Source organism: Kogia breviceps, chromosome 10 (genome assembly GCF_026419965.1).
Source record: "Kogia breviceps isolate mKogBre1 chromosome 10, mKogBre1 haplotype 1, whole genome shotgun sequence".
Lineage (NCBI taxonomy): Eukaryota > Metazoa > Chordata > Mammalia > Artiodactyla > Physeteridae > Kogia > Kogia breviceps.
Genome location: NC_081319.1, coordinates 36,588,907 through 36,607,853, shown reverse-complemented (window position 1 = coordinate 36,607,853; position 18,947 = coordinate 36,588,907). Strand labels below are relative to the sequence as shown.

At 38.4% G+C, this 18,947-nt stretch overlaps 1 protein-coding gene across 30 annotated transcripts in view; it reads right to left on the bottom strand.

Moving 5' to 3' along the window:
• PBRM1 (polybromo 1) overlaps window positions 1–18,947 on the bottom strand; it is a 105,402-nt gene that overhangs the window by 60,177 nt on the left and 26,278 nt on the right. For 16 of the 30 annotated variants that reach the window (XM_067043933.1, XM_067043951.1, XM_067043936.1 and 13 more), the window contains 5 exons: window positions 15,730–15,825; window positions 15,015–15,106; window positions 8,505–8,718; window positions 6,057–6,198; window positions 5,439–5,536 (listed from right to left, as the gene is read on the bottom strand). In XM_067043933.1, coding sequence (XP_066900034.1) covers window positions 5,439–5,536; window positions 6,057–6,198; window positions 8,505–8,718; window positions 15,015–15,106; window positions 15,730–15,825 — 642 coding nt within the window. Of the gene's footprint in view, window positions 1–3,013; window positions 3,059–5,438; window positions 5,537–6,056; window positions 6,199–8,504; window positions 8,719–15,014; window positions 15,107–15,729; window positions 15,826–18,947 lie in introns of all 30 variants that reach the window. The other 14 variants (XM_067043934.1, XM_067043921.1, XM_067043935.1 and 11 more) reach the window with 1 other exon arrangement.

The following is an 18,947-nucleotide window of genomic DNA, read 5'->3' as shown; positions in this document are numbered from 1 at the left end:
TTCCAGATCCTTACATTGCCTTTGAGACTGAGACCCACAGGCCCATTACTTTTAATCTGTCAGAAAAAACTCAGAGCTAAACTTCATATTCTTTTTGTTTTTTGTTTTTTTGCGTTACGCGGGCCTCTCACAGCTGTGGCCCCTCCTGTTGCGGAGCACAGGCTCCGGATGCGCAGGCTCAGCAGCCATGGCTCACGGGCCCAGCCGCCCCACAGCACACGGGATCTTCCTGGACCGGGGTTCGAACCCGTGTCCCCTGCATCGGCAGGTGGACTCTCAACCACTGTGCCACCAGGGAAGCCCCATATTCTTTTATAACTGTATTAGCTTGGGTGGCTGGTATATTTACTTTATCCTTTTCCAATATGATGTTGAACCTTATTATACCCACACTTTTGAAAGTAACTTTGAAAGACAGCTACCATATTTCCCTATGTGATACTTTCTGGTTACTGTTTTCAATGTCACTTTGATTTTTAAGATTCTTCTTTGAATCCCTCTATTCATCCTCTCTTCCTCCCTCAGACTAGTAACTATAAACAGTTTGTTCACTTGTCCCTATTTTGGGAAAGGTGCATAAAATTAAATCCCAGACCTTGCAGACTCATTCTTTTTTAATTAGCACCTGTGACGATACTTCGATAAATACATCTTAAGGGGGTTCAAAACCAAGGTTGTTTATCATTACGCACTTAAGGGTGCCATACTTAAGGGGATGTCAATTCAGGTCACAGACACATAATAAATATACAGTTTTAGAAGTTTACAGGAGATGGGCCATAATTGGTTCTGTGCTAACAAAATCAGTATATTACAGCAATTTTCCAATAAATGAAAGTCAAGAGAAATGGGTGCTTTTTCTAATTTGCACGAAGATTATGAGCTAGTAGGGGCTTCGCACTGAATCCCTGATTTTCCAGGACCACCACCTGACCCCTAAACCCAGCCTAAAACACTGAAACCAATGTCACTTTTTGCTTCTTTTAGTTTATCACCAAGTCCTAGAGGACCTCCATAGCGCTTCTAGATCTGATCTTTCTTTTTAATTTTTCATGCCATGGTGTTAGTCCTAACCTTCGTAGTTTGTGGCTGACCAGTTTCTCAAATGTCCTCATCATTATTCTTCCTATGAAGCTATTATTTATTATGTATTTGGATATACACACAAGATTCCTATTTATAGTTACAGCTAACACTTCTACCACATGCCAGGGACTGTGCTAAGCACTATCATTTAATCTTCAAACTCTGAGAACCAGGTACAATTATTATCCCAACTTTGCAGATATAAAAACAGAGGCTTAGAGACTCAAGTGAATACCTAAGGCCATAAAGTGACTAATCAGAACTGAGACTTGAATCAGCTGATAATCACCAGACTGCTTTTACCATGCAAGTGGATGATAAAAAGTTAGCTCCTACCAAGGGCCTCTCTAATCAAAGTCAACCCTGCTCACAGGCTTCAAAGTTTCCCAGCATTTAACTCCCTGGCCCTAACCCTTCAGTGGTGCTTGCTGTGAAGCTAAGTAAAACCAAAGGTTCTTTCTTTTACAAGGTTTTCTATATTTCATCTTCAAGTCTTCAAGGACTTTTTTACTCACCTTTTTAAGGCGTTTCCCAGACTAGTAACATCTGACTAAAAACAAAATGAAATCTACCATGTCTTGATGCCAGCAGGAAATACTGCCAGAAAATAATCAGAATGAGTACATTTAGTGAGTACTCACTGCATCCAGGCCCAGTTCCATGGGCTTTAAACATACTAAGCAATCAGGTCTTCACAGCAATCCTATACAGGTAATGTCATCAACTCCTTTTTCAGATGAGGAAATTGAGATGAGGCTCAGAACACAGCTGATAAGAACAACTGGGATTTGAACTTGGGCAGTAAGGCTCTAGAGCTCGGGGTTATAACACTACTCCACGATGCCCCACATTTCTATTTCTTCTACTACTACCCAGAACCAGTGCCATATACTATGAATGATATAAAAGAAATACAATCCATTGTCTTTTCCTTAAGTTTACTATCTAACTAAGAAAACTTTTCTTAAGGAAAATATTAGGAAGAAGATAATAATACAGTTATTTTGTAGAGTGGACTACATATGGTAGCAACATAAAGATAACTTCAGAACATCTAACTTTTAAGAAAAATCATGAGAGGGAAATCACATTTCCTAAAGCTATTTGGGCAATCACACAACACTTCCATACAATTATACAACTGTGTACCTTAAACAATTATTCTACTACAGTGATCACACATAAGTTCATTTGTTTTTAACCTGCTTCTTTTCCTGGCCAATAAATTCCTGGAAGGTAGAGGTGATGACAAAACGTTCTCCTTTATGACCTGTGAGCAGAGTCTGGTGTTCTGCAAACAACTGACACTCCATGGATGCCAGATGGCAAAGGTGAAAATAAAAGCACCACACAATGATTACTAGGACCATAATATGGCAACTTATGGGCTGTTTTTAAAAATCATAAGTAACATGCAAAAGAATGGATGTTTTTAAAGAAATAAAACATAGACAAGATCAGAGACTGAAGAATGTATTTATGCTCAAGAAGCACTAACCCAATGCATAGGTGCCAACACAGACTGACATCACTTGGATTGTCAACACTGATTATGATCCCTCCACCATCCCCCAATCTGTAAAAGACAATCAGCACCCGCCAGGCCCTGGACACTGGCAATGCTACCATATTCTCAGCCTCTCTACCTCTGCTGCAGAAGCACAGCCACAATGACTGCTGTGGGGGCTTACTGCTCCTGGCAAAGCTGGCAACAAATTACAGCTCCTGAATATACCTAGGCTAATTCTCATTTTATTAACTATACTTCTAAACTATACTGCTTTCTTTACTCATAAAATAAACTGGCATCCAAATAAAAACCATTATTCACATGCTTAAGACTGCACTTTTCACCTAATCAGTACTGACCATGCCATAAAAGTTACACTTTAAAAAATATGTTTATGCATAAAAAAGGACTGCACACCTGGATAGCCTCCTGAGACCCAACATCTCACTGTCAAGAGTGTTCCTGGGAAAGCAGAAACAAACATTACATGTGAAGAGCAACGAAACAAGCAACATTGGAGGTCATGTACAAACCAAATACGGTTGAGAAAAAAGAGGATTATTCAATCCAAAGGATAAAAGGTTTTAAGAATACTTGGAACATTTCAATGGAAGATAGCAGGTGGATTTTTGGGTAAAGGGTTTGGGGAAAAGAATACATTCCCAGAATGAAGAGAACATATCCGCAGTAATTTTTCTCACAATCTTTGATATGAAAAAAATAAGGCAAAGACAGAATCATACACAATACTTAGGAGTCAAGTCAAGTGGTACTTGAAAACTTGGCCCTGACTTCTCTGGATAAGCTTAACTTAACCTACTAGGCTGTCATGTTTGCCTGAATTCTGGAGAAGTCTGTTTCTTATTACCAAAACCTCTTAACATTACTACCTTCTAAAAGGCTGGTTATGTTATTTCCTTTGTCACAGTCCAAAGCACAGGACTTGCTCCTGTCAACCTCTTTATTTTTATTTTAATTTTTTTTGCGGTACGTGGGCCTCTCACTGTTGTGGCCTCTCCCGTTGCGGAGCACAGGCTCCGGACGTGCAGGCTCAGCGGCCATGGCTCACGGGCCTAGCCGCTCTGCGGCATGTGGAATCTTCCTGGACCAGGGCACGAACCCGTGTCCCCTGCATTGGCAGGAGGACTCTCAACCACTGCACCACCAGGGAAGCCCTGTCAACCTCTTAACGTGTGCTCATGCCTGTATTTCAAATCCAGACATGTTATTTTATTGCTTTAGCTATGTTTTATATTTGTTCTTCTCTTACTTGTATTTTTCACTTCATTAAACAAAACACTTCCTAAGAAACCTGTGCACAAAAAGACTTTTTGTCTAAAGTGGGATTTTATTATTTCAAGAACATAATGCTTTTCTTTTTATGGGAGGTTTTAGAACAATAACTTTCATTTAATCTATTTGGGTTGACCCACAAAGTACAAGCCACAGATATGTTTTTAAGGCTCTGGCCTGGGCTAATGTGTCCTTGGAACTGTTTTCTTAACACTCAACTAGTTTAAGATCTCTCTTTTCATTCAGTGTTGGCACTAACTGTACCATCACTTTTGCCTCCATTACCTTCTTTTGCCTGAGAAGTTTTTATCTTTGATTGGTGACTGATCTGGAAAACACAGGTGATGCTGTAGTAGTTATATAATTACACTCAAAGATGTTCTTGATTTGATGCCTCTGATCTGGTTTCACATTTTTCCTCCGTTGTCCCTGGTATAACAAGGAATTAAGAACTTGGAAGGATGAAATTCATAGGCCAGTAATGGAGGAGACTCACATCTCAGGGCACACCAATCAATTTAGTTACCTTGGCACAGCATAGCAAAGTTATTTTCATAGCTAAAAAAAATTTCCCAAATGCTATTTATAGGGAAAGACAAGACAGCTTGTCTTTTCTAAACCACTTTTTAAAATCCTCAGGTCTCAGTGGATCTACTAATACATGAACAGAACTGTATTAATAGTTACTAATGATTTCTTCACTCAATTTTGAATCTGTCAAGCCCTGCTATTAGTGATGGAGCTTATTCCTTGTTTAAGGTATCCTCCCTGCTGTTACAAAGATGGTGAGACAGTTAAGGCTGAGGAAGAATACGGTGTTCCACCAAGATCAGGCCAGAGAAACTCCATGTGGGAGGCGCAGACAAAAGAGATGGTCTTGCATGATTCTTTACAGGAGCCCAGCTTCAGAATCTCACAGTAAGGCCCCCCTCCATAAAACCCGTGAGGAAAAGGAAGGGTTAGGGAAGTTGACAGAAAGGTTAGAAAGAAAAGAAAACCAAATATCTAGCTTAACCTTTTATGAACTACAAGAAGTTATGAGTTGGTATTTTACAATCTGACATCCTTAAAATGGCAAATAAAGATCAGATTAACAAGGAAAAACAAACGGGTAAGAATAATGACTTACTTCACTACAGTGGTAGTACTGATTTTTTTTGGTAATTCACCATGTAGAAATTACCTAAATTAGATTTAAGGGGCATTCTTAAATGCCACATTAAAACAAAATAACCTGGACAGCAAAAAGAATAACATGTTTTGCCAAGCTACGTAAGTAGTTATTTTTATCTATGTTATCTAAAGCTAATATGGTACAAAAAAAGCACTAATCATACAATTTACAAATGAATTTTTAAATGTTATAAAATAATTAAAGCTTATAAGATAATTCATACTTGACAGCTTAAAGAAACATTTTTCTGCACTTAAATCTAAAACAAAATAAAAAGAAACTGAGAAGATAAGATGTCTCCAGCTACAAGAAGAGTATCTACCTTTTTCTTTTGGCACTACCTGTATCAGAGGTTGCTGAAGAAATAGTATCTACCTTTTTCTTTTGCCACTACCAGTATCAGAGGTTGCTGAAGAAATCATGCTGTCTCCATCCTCAATGTCATCTCTCCTGGCAAGCTCCTTCTTCTTTGCCTAAAACAGAGCAGACCCTGGGAGTCAAGCTCACTCTGCCAAACACTTCTAGAATATATAAATATTAAAAGACCCATGGCCTCAGATGCGTTCCAAGGTGTGCTCTCAGAAAGGATTCAATAAACTCATGGACACTGTACAATGATAATTAGCCTTAAGATGTCCCTTTTCCTAGGACCAATGCTACCTTAACAGAAACAGAGTCTAGAACCAAAGAAATAAAACCTAAATGACAGAGTATCATCTGTGACTAGAGGGAAATTTCCTGACATCCCTAAAATTACTCCCCAGTGACAAATCCCTGCTTCTTCCACTCACAAAGTTAAACCAGTCTAAACTATTATTTTTACTCTACATGGTCCTGAAAACTCTTAAAAACATATTCAGCGGTACTTGTGGCTGAAATGAATGACGTGATATAGCTGGAGGGAAATCACGTTATCTTAAAAGAACACACTCAAAATGTGTAAAACTATTTCAATTATACATACAACAACTTAGCAAAGCCAAGAAATCATACCTGCATGACTTGCTGCAGTTTTAGAACTCGCTTGTAGATGGCTGAGTTGGGAACATTATAGCGTTTGGCATTTTCAAACATTAAATTCAGATCACACTCCAAATGATCTAAAGTTTCATATTCTTGATTCTTTAGCTTTGTTCTGTGAAAGACAAACACATGGCTAGAATCTTCCATTATGAAAATTATGAAACACACTTCCTGAAAGTCCAGTGCAAAAATCCTGACAAGCACTACAAGGTATCTTTACCAGTGATACTGATTAGAGGCCTAGAAGTGACAATTTCAAAATACAGAGTGAAGAAGCAAAAGCACCATTTAGACAATATGACAATTTAACTGAAAATCCAAAAGAATAAAACACTACAAGAAGTAATAAGAGAACCTAGTAAGGTGGTCAATTACAAAGCAAACATATTAGCAAAAATCCTAAGAGAAAAATCCTGTTAGTGGCTAACATGTAAACCCTAGGAAGAGATAAAAATCAGGGAGGTTTTAAGCTACCTTAATGAAGAATCATGGTGATCTACACATTTTAGAAAATAAGAGGCCATTCCACTTGTTGAGGGTTAAAGAAAAGAGAAAGTACTGGCAACTCCATGAAGGAGCGTTTCGAATAATACACATTTAACCTCCAGGCGAGTTGCATATGGGCAATGAAGAACGGTCCTTTTTGTTTTTTGGCTTCGCTGCGCAGCTTGCGGGATCTTAGTTCCCCAACCAGGGATTGAACCCGGCCCCAGCAGTGAAAGCGCTGAGTCCTAACCACTGGACCACCGAGGAATTCCCTGAAGAGCAGTCTTAAGATGATAAATGTGAGGCAGATATGTCAGAGTACCTCCACTACTCCTCCTCCAATACAAACATTTGTAATTAATTACAATGGCTTAATATTGAAGTTTTTACTTAGCCTAAGTCTTAAGAATTCCGACAGCTGTCTCAGACACTAAGGCTATTACTAACAACAACTCTCATAAAGTCCCTATACAAAGTAAAGCTTATGTTAGAAAAGTCGAACTTGGAAGAAGGTTGCAGGCAGGTGATTGGGCTGGCTGAGGATTTGCCTTCTTTTGAACTAATCTACTTAATTAGACTGAATTTTAAAAGACTGAGGGAGAAAAGAAACTAAGGACAAAAATCAATCAATTAAAAAGGAACCTCCTGGGTTTCCCTGGTGGCTCAGTGGTTGAGAGTCCGCCTGCCGATGCAGGGGACATGGGTTCATGCCCTTGTCCAGGAAGATCCCACATGCCGCGGATCGGCTGGGCCCGTGAGCCATAGCTGCTGAGCCTGTGCGTCCGGAGCCTGTGCTCCACAACGGAAGAGGCCACAACAGTGAGAGGCCCGCGTACCACAAAAAAAAAAAAAAAAAAAAAAAAAGCCTTAATTTCCATGTTATTGTTCATTTTTATTTTATTTTTTGGCCATGCCACACAGCATGCAGGAGCTTTAGTTCCCCGACCAGGGATCAAACCCGTGCTCCTGCAATGGAAGTGCCAACTCTTAATCACTGGACCGCCAGGGAAGTCCCTCCATGTTATTTTTAAGAAGGCCAAATAAACTAATTTTCTATAACCTACTCATGTACAAAACCTCCAAAGTATGGATTAAATAAAAACACCATAAAACTTTACTGATCAAATAAGGAGAACAGACGTTACAAATGCAAAACCACAAAACATACGTTAGGCAACCTTATTCCTAGAATCCAGCAAGTACAAGGATTTTAATTCCGACTGTATGGAAAGTTAGTTATCTGCCATGAAAACATCATTTAAACACCAGCTTACTCTGACCTTGCCCATTTAAGATAATTTTACTTGCGTCTTGCCTCTATCTGGGTATACTACAAAACCTAACCCACATTGTAAGAGTCACAAAACAACATATTTTATAACATTATTTATTTCCTACTATTGTTAATATTGTGGTGGTTCAAGTATTTTGTCTGGCTGAATTCCCAATGATCATTTTAACATTTTTTAAACAGAAACGGGAAACCACGATGAACCATCTCTCAGGTATTGTTTCAGCTAATGAGTTCTCTAAGACCTGACAATGCTTATTCTGGAGGTTTAACTACAGATACAAAATTTAAATGCAGATAAACTGTTGTAATTAAAATATTGATGAAAGGTATAAGAAGAGAAATTCTTGCACATAAATTCTGAGCTGCATGACTTTTTATAATTCATAATCTGACACAAAAATGCCTAGCTGGGACATCTTTTATTTGCCTCTTGACTCTACTGCAGTACAAAGAACATCATTTGTAGTTAATCAAATTTATTTCTCACTTTTATATAGGAGTGATATTTAAGCACACTTTAGACATGTGAAAAACATTTTTACCTTTATTATCTTTATCCATTTTAGAAAGGAAGCTACATGTGCAGGCTCAATCCCAAGAAAACAGATTTATACTGAGTAATGTAGAAGATACCTTACCTGATCTGTTGTAGTGATATGGGCATTTTAATTTGCTGATAATAATCAGGGTATTTTTTCTTTGAAGGCAAATGGAAAAAAGGTTCAGCTATTAGCTGCCCTTGGTTATTCCGACAGCTCCTAACTGTGTCATAAAGCTGATAAAAAGGATTTGAAACATCCATAAATGAAGTAATGCTCTCTGCTTCCGACTCTCCTTCTTCGTAACGTGCAGCTACAAAGACATAAAAGATATTTATAAGGGACAGCAGAAACTAACACAACACTGTACAGCAATTATACTCCAATAAAGATGTTAAAAAACGATATTTATAAGGGGAAGAAACAAACATCTTTTTAAGCTCGTTTAACAACCTTCCAGATTATGCTATATATGTTTGAGAATACTGTGTTTTATATGTTTGAGAATAGTTGTTTTAAAAGAATAGTCTCTAGGCTTCATAAAGATGCTGTTAGTAATGCTTAGTAAAATTGTATGTTTACTCACAGAAATGTTACACAGAAATAGAATAGAATGTTACATAGTAAAAGTTATACCATCTTTAAAAGGTTACAAAATAGTTTCTCTGCCATCTTCTGAGACTCCTTGCTTATGTGTGCTTGGACAAGAAAAGGACCAAGTAGCCATTCTCAGATCTCAGAACTAAAGTGACAGCATGTAGCTTAGGATAGTATAAATGTAGACGGGGCAGATACTGACAGATTTGATTTACCTTTAAGTCTCTTTGACTTTGCCCCACTGATCTATAGCATCCCTTAGGAATGATGTTTTCCTTTATTGAGAAAATTTTCAGGTAGAAGCTAATCATAAGAAAACCAAAACAAAACGTGTAATCACTTCTATAGAAATACAATATATTGCTCATTTCTCTGAACTCTTAAACAGTATATAACGACCTGATTTAGATTTTTTCTTAAGGGATCAGGATAACCAAAATCACTATGTGCTCCCATGTAAGTATGATAATCACTTATTAAGTACTTAGTTATTTATTAAGAGCTTGATAAGCACCACCCTCAGGTAATCCTAACATCACCACACAGAACAGGTATTGTCATTTCTTTTCCAAATGAGAAAACTGGGCATGAGGAGCTGAAGAGTGGCCAAAGTCAGCGAGCCTGTAAAGCAGTTGAGAAGGGATTTGGATTTAGTCATGGAGCTAGAAGGAAAGACAGAATTTGAAACTACGTAGTCTTTTCTGACTCCATTACCTCGAATCTTTTCATAAAGCTCTTGCACATCTTTTATTGAATTTAAACCTAGGTATATGTTTTATTGCTACTGTAAACTGTATCTTTCTAAAAATTTACATTTTCTTTTTATGGCTGATTCCAAAAATGAAGGAGTTTTTTTTCTTTTTTCTCTCTTTTTTTTTTGGCTGTGCTGGGTCTTTGTTGCTGCGTGTGAGCTTTTCTCTAGTAGTGGGGAGCTGGAGCTACTCTTCATTGCGATGCATGGGCTTCTCATTGCGGTGGCTTCTCTTGTGGAGCAGGGTTTTAGGCGCGCGGGCTTCAGTTGCAGCATGTGGGCTCAGTAGCTGCGGCACACGGGCTCCAGAGCACATGGGCTTCAGTAGTTGTGGCGCACAGGCTTAGTCGCCCTGCAGCATGTGGGATCTTCCTGGACCAGGTATTGACCCCATGTCCCCTACATTGGGAGATGGATTCTTAACCACTGGACCACCAGGGAAGTCCAAAGTAGATTTTTGTATATTAATCTTACATTAGCATTTTATTATTCTTATTAATTCTAATAATTTATCTGTAGTTTTTTAACTAGAAAACTCAAAAAATAATCCATCAACTGCAATCCTTATAAATCCTTCTTTTCTGATCCTTATAACTTCACTGTTATCAGTGTGTGCTGCCTAGTACTTTGACCAAGAGGTAACAACATTCTTAACTTTCTTATGGTAGGGGGAATGCTACAAATACTTCTCCAATGAAACTGGAGATGCCCTGTATCAAGTTAGGAAAGATCCCCTTCTATTCTTAGTTTGCTAAGCTTTTATCATGAATGGGAACTGAAGCATTAATCAAATGCATTTGCTAAGCCAATAGTATGGTTTTGCTCCTTTAATCTACCAATGTAGTGAATAATACTTTTCTCTAATGTTGAACTAACCTAGTATTCCTGGAATAAACCCAATTGTGTTATCATGTATTATCTTTCACATATACTGCTAGATACAGTGTGTTTATATTTTGTTTAGTTTTGGTTTTAGATTAGATTCACTGCTCTTTTTTATTCACTGCTGTGGTTTATGTATAATTCTGTTTCTTGAATGTTTGGCCTGGTGTTTTCTATGCAGGAATATTTGTAATTAGTAATTTAATTTCTTTAATGGTGATATAACCAATCAGCCTTTTTATTCTTGAATCAGTTTTTAGGCATTTATCATTTTCTAGGAATTTATCCATTTTATCTAAATTTTCAAATTTATTTGCATTATGCTGTTCTTACATTCTTTTTTTATTCTCTGTATGCTCCCCCTTTCCCCTCATATTTTTTTTTTTTTTTTTTTTTTTTTTTTTTGCGGTATGCGGGCCTCTCACTGTTGTGGCCTCTCCCGTTGCGGAGCACAGGCTCCGGACGCGCAGGCCTAGCGGCCATGGCTCACGGGCTTAGTTGCTCCGCGGCATGTGGGATCTTCCCGGACCAGGGCACAAACCCGTGTCTCCTGCATCGGCAGGCGGATTCTCAACCACTGCGCCACCAGGGAAGCCCTCCCCTCATATTTTTTATTTGTGCCTTCTGTTTCTTTCTTGATAATCTCACTACAGATTTACCTATTTTATTAACCGCTGTAACAGAAAAACTTTGACTTTACTGACCTTTTCCATTATAGATTTCCCTTCTAATGAATTAACTTCTGCTCTTTATCTTCTTTTTTCTAACATCTCTGCTCTTCTTATTATTTACTTATGTTGGATGCTTATTAGTTCACTGACTTTCAGCTGCTTTTCTTTCTAAACAGAAGCAGTCAGACCTGTAAATTTCCTTCTGAAGTATCACTGTAACTGCACCCCCACTGTTTTGATATGTATTATTTTCATTATTGTTATTGTTCAGTTTCAAGTAATTAAACTTCTATTATAATTACTCCTTTTAAAAATTGTAGGGTTTCCCTGGTGGCGCAGTGGTTGAGAGTCCGCCTGCCGCTGCAGGGGACATGGGTTTGTGCCCCGGTCCGGGAGGATCCCACATGCCGCGGAGTGGCTAGGCCCGTGAGCCATGGGGCCACTGAGCCTGCGTGTCCCGAGCCTGTGCTCCGCAATGGGAGAGGTCACAACGGTGAGAGGCCAACGTACCGCCAAAAAAAAAAAAAAAAAAAAAAAAAATTGTATCTTTGGGACTTCCCTGGTGGTCCAGTTGGTAAGACCCTGTGCTTCCAATGCAGGGGCCCAGGTTCGACCCCTGGTCAGGGAACTAGCATGCATGCATGCCACAACTAAGAGCCTGCATCCCACAACTAAGAGCCTGCATGCTGTAGCGAAAATCCGTGTGCTGTAACTAAGACCCGGAGCAGCCAAAATAAATAAATTAATATTTTTTAAAATGAATATCTTTTCATTATTAGTTGCTGTCATAGCTGCATTGTGCTCAGAAACATGGTCTGTATAATACTCGATCTTTCAAATTTGTTGAAATTTGTTTCATGGCTAAGTACATGGTCAATTTTTGTAATATTCCATGTGAACCAGGGAAGAACATGTATTCTCTAATTGTAGAATACTTGTCTGTTATAACCATCTTGTTGTGGTAGGCTGAATAATAGGTCCCCACATACAACCATGTCCTAAACCACAGAACTTGTGAATATTACCTTATATGGCAAAAGAAACTTTGCAGATATGATTGAGAGGAATTTTGAGTGTGGGAGATTATCCTGGATTAATCTCTGGGTACTAAACATAATCCCAAGGGTCTTTATCAAAGGCAGGCAAGAAGGTCAAAGGAGGAAGGAGATGGGGTGACAGATGCAGACTGGAGTGCTGTGTTCTGAATGGAGAGGAAAGGACCATGGAATACAGGTAGCTCTAGAAACTGGAAAAGGCAAGGAAGTGTATTATCCCCTAAAGCCTCCAGAAGGAACACTAGCCTGCCAACAACCTGATTTTAGACTTCTGACATCCAGAACTGAAGAGAATAAATTTGTGTGGTTTTAAGCCAGTTAAGTTTGTGGTAATTTGTTTTGTTTTAGCAGCAACAGGGAACAAATACACTTGTGAGGAAGCGTATTCATGTCTTCTCTGTCTTCACTGTTTTGGCTGTTTATCTAGCATTTGAGAGAAGCAGGCTCCCACTCTAAGGCCAATGTTTTCACTTTCTCCAAGAAGTTCCATCTGTTTGTTTCATGTATTTTGAGCCCTTTTATAATTTATCTTCCTCATGCAATAAACCTTTTATCATTATGAGGTGAATCCATTTTATCTTTGGAAATGCATTGTTTGAAAGTCTATTTTAAGAGAAGTCAATGTAACTACCCTTTGGTTATTATTTGCCAGGTATATCTTTTTCCATCCTTTGACATTCAACTTTCCAGTATACAGTTTTATATTGAAGATGTATCTCTTGTAACTAGCATATAACCTGATTTTTCAAATATACAATCTGGAACTGTCTTAATTGGAAAATTTAGGCCACTAACACTGATTTCTGATATAATTTTTGAAGTTGTTTTTCTCTATTCATCCCACTTTTTCTATGTTTCCTTTTGCCTTCTTGCCTTATTTTGTGTTGGTGGGAGAAGACTGCAAGCTTTATCTGTTTATTCTTTTTCTATGGCTCACTTCATTCCTCTTCTTATAGTGACTGTGGATGGGTGCTCTTCTCCACCCCCTTAGGGACATGCAGTGTGGTTTGCCTCTAAAACAAATCACCTCAAGAGGCCAGGCCACACTTTGAATTCTTATGCCTTCTTTCCATCAGCTCTTTCTTGTTGCTCCAAGATCATGAGTTATCCTTTCTTTGCTATTTTCACTGTACCTACCCCTAAGTTGTTTCCAGGAGCAGGAAGTAGAAAACCAAATATATTAAAACCTCAACTAAATTAAGGATAAACAGGTTCTGAATAACAGCCTGAAGGATCTACTACATACAAAGTTCATTGGCATCTATTTTGTTTTCTTAATACCTGAGGTTACTAAATTAAGAATCCTCTTGTGACAAAGGTACTATTTATTAGAAAAAATAAAATAAATGCTTTTTAAGAATTTTGTAAGTGGTATGGTCTTCCTTCAATCTGTTATACTACTATAAGGTTAATGAAGTAACCAAATGTTAGAAGGAAACCTAAACATAATATGTGTGTCACTTTTACAGTTAGCACAAAACAAAGATAATAAAGAGATAAATTTTCTTTCAATTTTTGATAAGGACCGATTTAAGTTAAAAAAATTTAATTCTGTAGATGTGTCAAAAAATTAAATTCATACACCAGCAGTCTAGAGTAATTATGAAATTCTATAGACTTGGGACTTCTCTGGTGGCACAGTGGTTAAGAATCCACCTGCCAATGCAGGGGACATGAGTTTGAGCCCTGGTCCAGGAAGATCTCACATGCCACAGCGCAACTAAGCTCGTGCGCCACAACTACTGAGGCTGCGCTCTACAACCTGCGAGCCACAACTACTGAGCCCCCGGCACGCCTAGAGCCCGTGCTCCACAAGAGAAGCCACTGCAATGAGAAGTCCGAGCACCACAATGAAGAGTAGCCCCTGCTCGCCACAACTAGAGAAAGCCCACACACAGCAACAAAGACCCAAAGCAGCCATAAATAAATAAATTAATTAATTAATCTTTTTAAAAAGGAAATTCCATAGACTTAGTAGAAAATAAGACATAGCTAGAAAAATCTCGTGTCACACCTGATTATAAAATTGAGAGTAATTTCATAAAATGAATTTTATATCTACATATAAAATATATTTACAGTAAAATAAAAAAATATTATATCACACTTAGGAGAAAGACAATGAAATCAAATATACCTCTACAGCTGTTCTTTATTACTATTTTATGAACTGTGTACTTCTACACAGATTCCTAGTGCCCAATGCCCTTTGTTTCACTTGTTTAAATGACAATGCTGCTCTGATCATAATTTACAGCTATCTTTAAATCATAAGCTCTAGGTGATAAAAAATTATAGTCTACTGATAATATAAGCCTGGAAATCTAAGATGATGTGAATGTCTCCCTGGGATTTCCTGATGGTGTCACTAGCACTCACTATCATCATAGGTTTGAAACCAGAATCTGCTAAGGCTATCAAACAAATTGATTTTGCACAAGAATTTATTTACTTTGATACATGCTTTAACATGAAATAAAGTAGTAATAAGCTCTTGATAAGTTTGCCAACCAAGAGTGCAATTAAAATGTAACAAAACAGGTATGTACTCCAAAAACAGACAAACTCCCAGCCAGACCAAAATAACTATAATTTTCCTTAACCAGAAGGATCCACTGAGACGCCACTTAACTAGTCACAACTTAATGCCTACCAGCTAAAGCAGCGTCCTCTTCACTTTCTGAGCCATACTGAAGTGCCATGGTAATTGCTGATAAACGACCCCCTTGGACTGCTCTTTTATTACTACAAAGAAAAACAAGCAATTAGAAGGCAGGGAAAGTTGTTATAATAATTTCGTTACTTATAGGAAGTAGGATCTGTTAACAAGGCATTCACATCAAAGAAAGAGTTTCTATTCAACTGCCTCCTCAATTTACTTGGTACTTTTTATATTCCCCACAATCAATCTTAATCAAGATGAATAATTTTTTTCCCTTAGAAAAGAGACAGTGGTGGTAGAAAGCCTAAAGCAGGCTACTTGCAATTTGTTTTTTACTTAAATGCAGCACTACTCCTCCTTTTTTAATGAAAAATAAAGATTCATTCATAGTTGCTGGTTAATTCTAAACATGCTCAGATTTTACAATGAAAAAAAATTCTATTATGAACACAAAATCTTTCAGCATTTTACCTCACGTTTTACTGGTAATATTAAACTCTACCTGACAAACAACTTCTGCTTAAGTGTTTTCTCAGAGGTGAGGTCAGGCCTACTATACCTTTTAAGTAAGATATTTGACAACAAATTCTCATAATAACCCAACTACACCCAAAAATATTACTTCAAGATAGTCATCAAGAAAATGCTAGCATGCTTATCCTCATAAACATGGGTCAGCTCTCAGACTAAACACACTCTCTCTCACCGGTAGTACTTGTTAGTGGGATTTCTCTCTTCACCAAGGCTGCCTTTACTGTGCGAAGGACCTGTCAGCCTGGCTGCAACCAAATTTGATGGAGTCCTATCCAGAGACAAGGTTAAAAAAAACTCAGAAAACTGACAGCTGAAATCAGAATGCTGAATTAACAAAAAGGAAACAACCATTTTCTTTTTCTTTTCTTAAAAAGAAACACTCAGGGACTTCGCTGGTGGTCCAGTGGTTAATACTCCATGCTTCCACTGTAGGGACACCGGGTTCCATCCCTGGTCAGGGAACTAAGATCCCACATGCCACACGGCGAGGCAGAAAAAACAAGCAAAACAACTCAAATATTTCTGAGCCTCTACTGTGCAGGAGGCTTTCCTCCAAAATCTGGGACTGTGGAAAAGGATAAACCAGGGCTGATCCCAGACAGCTTACGGTCACCACAGTGACCATAGGATTTAGTAACACAGCAAATGTCTGGGTCAGAAGAAAGCTTCAAAAGTAGCCACTCAGGGCTTCCCTGGTGGCGCAGTGGTTGAGAGTCTGCCTGCCAATGCAGGGGACACAGGTTCATGCCCTGGTCTGGGAGGATCCCACACGCCGCAGAGCGGCTAGGCCCGTGAGCCATGGCCACTGAGCCTGAGCGTCCAGAGCCTGTGCTCCGCAACAGGAGAGGCCACAACAGTGAGAAGCCCATGTACCACAAAAAAAAAAAAAAAAAAAAAGTATAGCCACTCAATCTTTCCATTTCAGGTAGGAGGAAATGGAATCCCAGAAGTAAAAGACTTGTTCAAAGTCACAGTCCTAGCACAAGGTAAGCTAGGATGAGACTTCAGATCTCCTGATATCTGGCTAAATATTCTTATTGCAAATATAAATATATACTGCTATACATCATATACAAATGCAATATTACAGGCATACATTGTTTTACCTCACTTTGCTTTATTAAACTTCACAGATACTCATTTTTTACAAATTAAAGGTCTGTGGCAACTCTCAATCAAGCAAGTCTTTCGGCACCATTTTTACAACAGCATTTGCTCACTTCTCGTCTCTGTGTCACATTTTGGTAACTCTTGCAATATCTCAAACCTTTCCTTTATTATTATATTTGTTGTGGTGATCTGTGATCAGTGATCTCTGTTGTTACTATTGTAATTATTTTGGGGTACCATGAACCACACCCATATGAGACAGCAAACTTAATAAATGTTGTGTGTGTTCTGACTGCTCCACTGACCAGCTATTCCCTCATCTTTCTCCCTCTCCTCAGGCCTCCCTATTTCCTGGGATACAACAATGCTGAAATTAGGCCAATTAATAACCCTACACTGGCCTCTAAGCATTCAAGGGAAAGTAAGAGTTGCATGTTTCTTGGTTTCAATCAAAAGCTACAAATGATTAAGCTCAGTGAGGAAGGCATGTTGGAAGTTGAGATAGGCTAGAAACTAGGCCTCTTGAACCAGTTAGCCAAGTTACGAAAGCAAAGGAAAAGTTCTTAAAGGAAATTAAAAGTGCTACTCCAGTGAACACAGGAATGATAACACAGTAAAACAACCTTATTGCTGATATGAAGAAACTGTTAGATAGAAGGTCAAACCATCTACAACATTCCCTTAAGCCAATGCCTAATCCAGAGCAAGGCCCTAACTCTCTTCAATTTTATGAAGGCTGAGAGAGGTGAGGAAGCTGCAGAATCAAAGTCTGAAGCTAGCAGAGTTTCGTTCATGAGGTTTAAGGAAAGAAGTCATCTCTATAAAAGTGCAAGGTGAAGCAGCAAGTACTGATATAGAAGCTGCAGCAAGTTATCCAGAAGCTTTAGCTAAGATTATTAATAAAAGTAGCTGTAACTAAACAACAGATTTTCAGTATAGACAAAACATACTTATCATGAAAGAAGATGCCATCCAAGGCTTTCACAACTAGAGAGGAGAAGTCAATGTCTGGTTTCAAAGTTTCAAAGGACAGACTGACTCTCTTGTTAGGGCTAATGTAGCTGATGACTTTAAGCTGAAGCCAGTGCTCATTTACTATTCTGAAAAATCCTAGGGCCCTTAAGAATCATGCTAAATCTACTCTGCCTGTGCTCAACAAATGGCACAACAAAGCCTGGATGACAGCACATCTGTTTACAACATGGTTTACTGAATATTTTAAGCCTGCTGTTGAGACCTACTGCTCAGAAAGAAAGATCTGGAAAATAGTACTGCTCACTGAAAATGTACCCGGTCACTCAAGAGCTCTAATGGAGATACACAAGATTTGTGTTGTTTTCATGTCTGCTGACACAACATCCATTCTGTAGCCCGGGGACCAAGGAGTAATTTCGACTTTCAAGTCTTATTATTTAAGAAATACATTTCGTAAGGCTACAGTTGCCACAGACAGTGATTCCTCTGATGGATCTGGGAAAATTCAATTGAAAACTTTCTGGAAAGGATTCATTATTCCAGATGCCGTTAAGAACATTTGTGATTCATGGAAAGAACATGAACATTAACAGAAGTTTAGAAAAAGTGGGTTCCAACCCTCATGGGTGACTTTGAGGAGTTTAAGACTTTAAACTACAGATGGGGTGGAAACAGCAAGAGAACTAGAATTAGAAGTAGAGCCTGAAGATGTGACTGAATTCCTACAATCTCATGATAAAACTTCAACAGTTGAGGATGTTGCTTTGTATGGATGAGTAGAGAAACTAGTTTCTTTAGATGGAATCTACTCCTGGTGAAGATGCTATGAAGATGGTTGAAACAACAACAAAGGATTTAGAATATGACATAAACTTAGTTGATAAAGCAGCGTCAGGATTTGAGAGGACTGACTCCAATTTTGAAAGATGTTCTGGGGGTAAAATGCTATCAAACAGCATTGCATGCTACAGAGAAATCATTAGTGAAAAGAAGAAAGAACTGATGGGGCAAACATCACTGCTGTCTTGTTTTAGGAAACTGCCATGGCCACCCCAGCCTTCAGCAACCACCACCCTGACCAGTCAGCAACATTAACAGAGGCAAGACCCTCAACCAGCACAAAGACTACAACTTGCTGAAGGCTCAGATGATGGTTAGCATTTTTAAGCAATAAAGTTTTTAAATTAAGGCCTATACACTGTTTTTTTAGACCTAATGCTACTGCACATTTAACTACAGTATACTGTACATATAATTTCTATATGCACTGGGAAACCAAAAGATTGTGTGATTCACTTTAGTGTG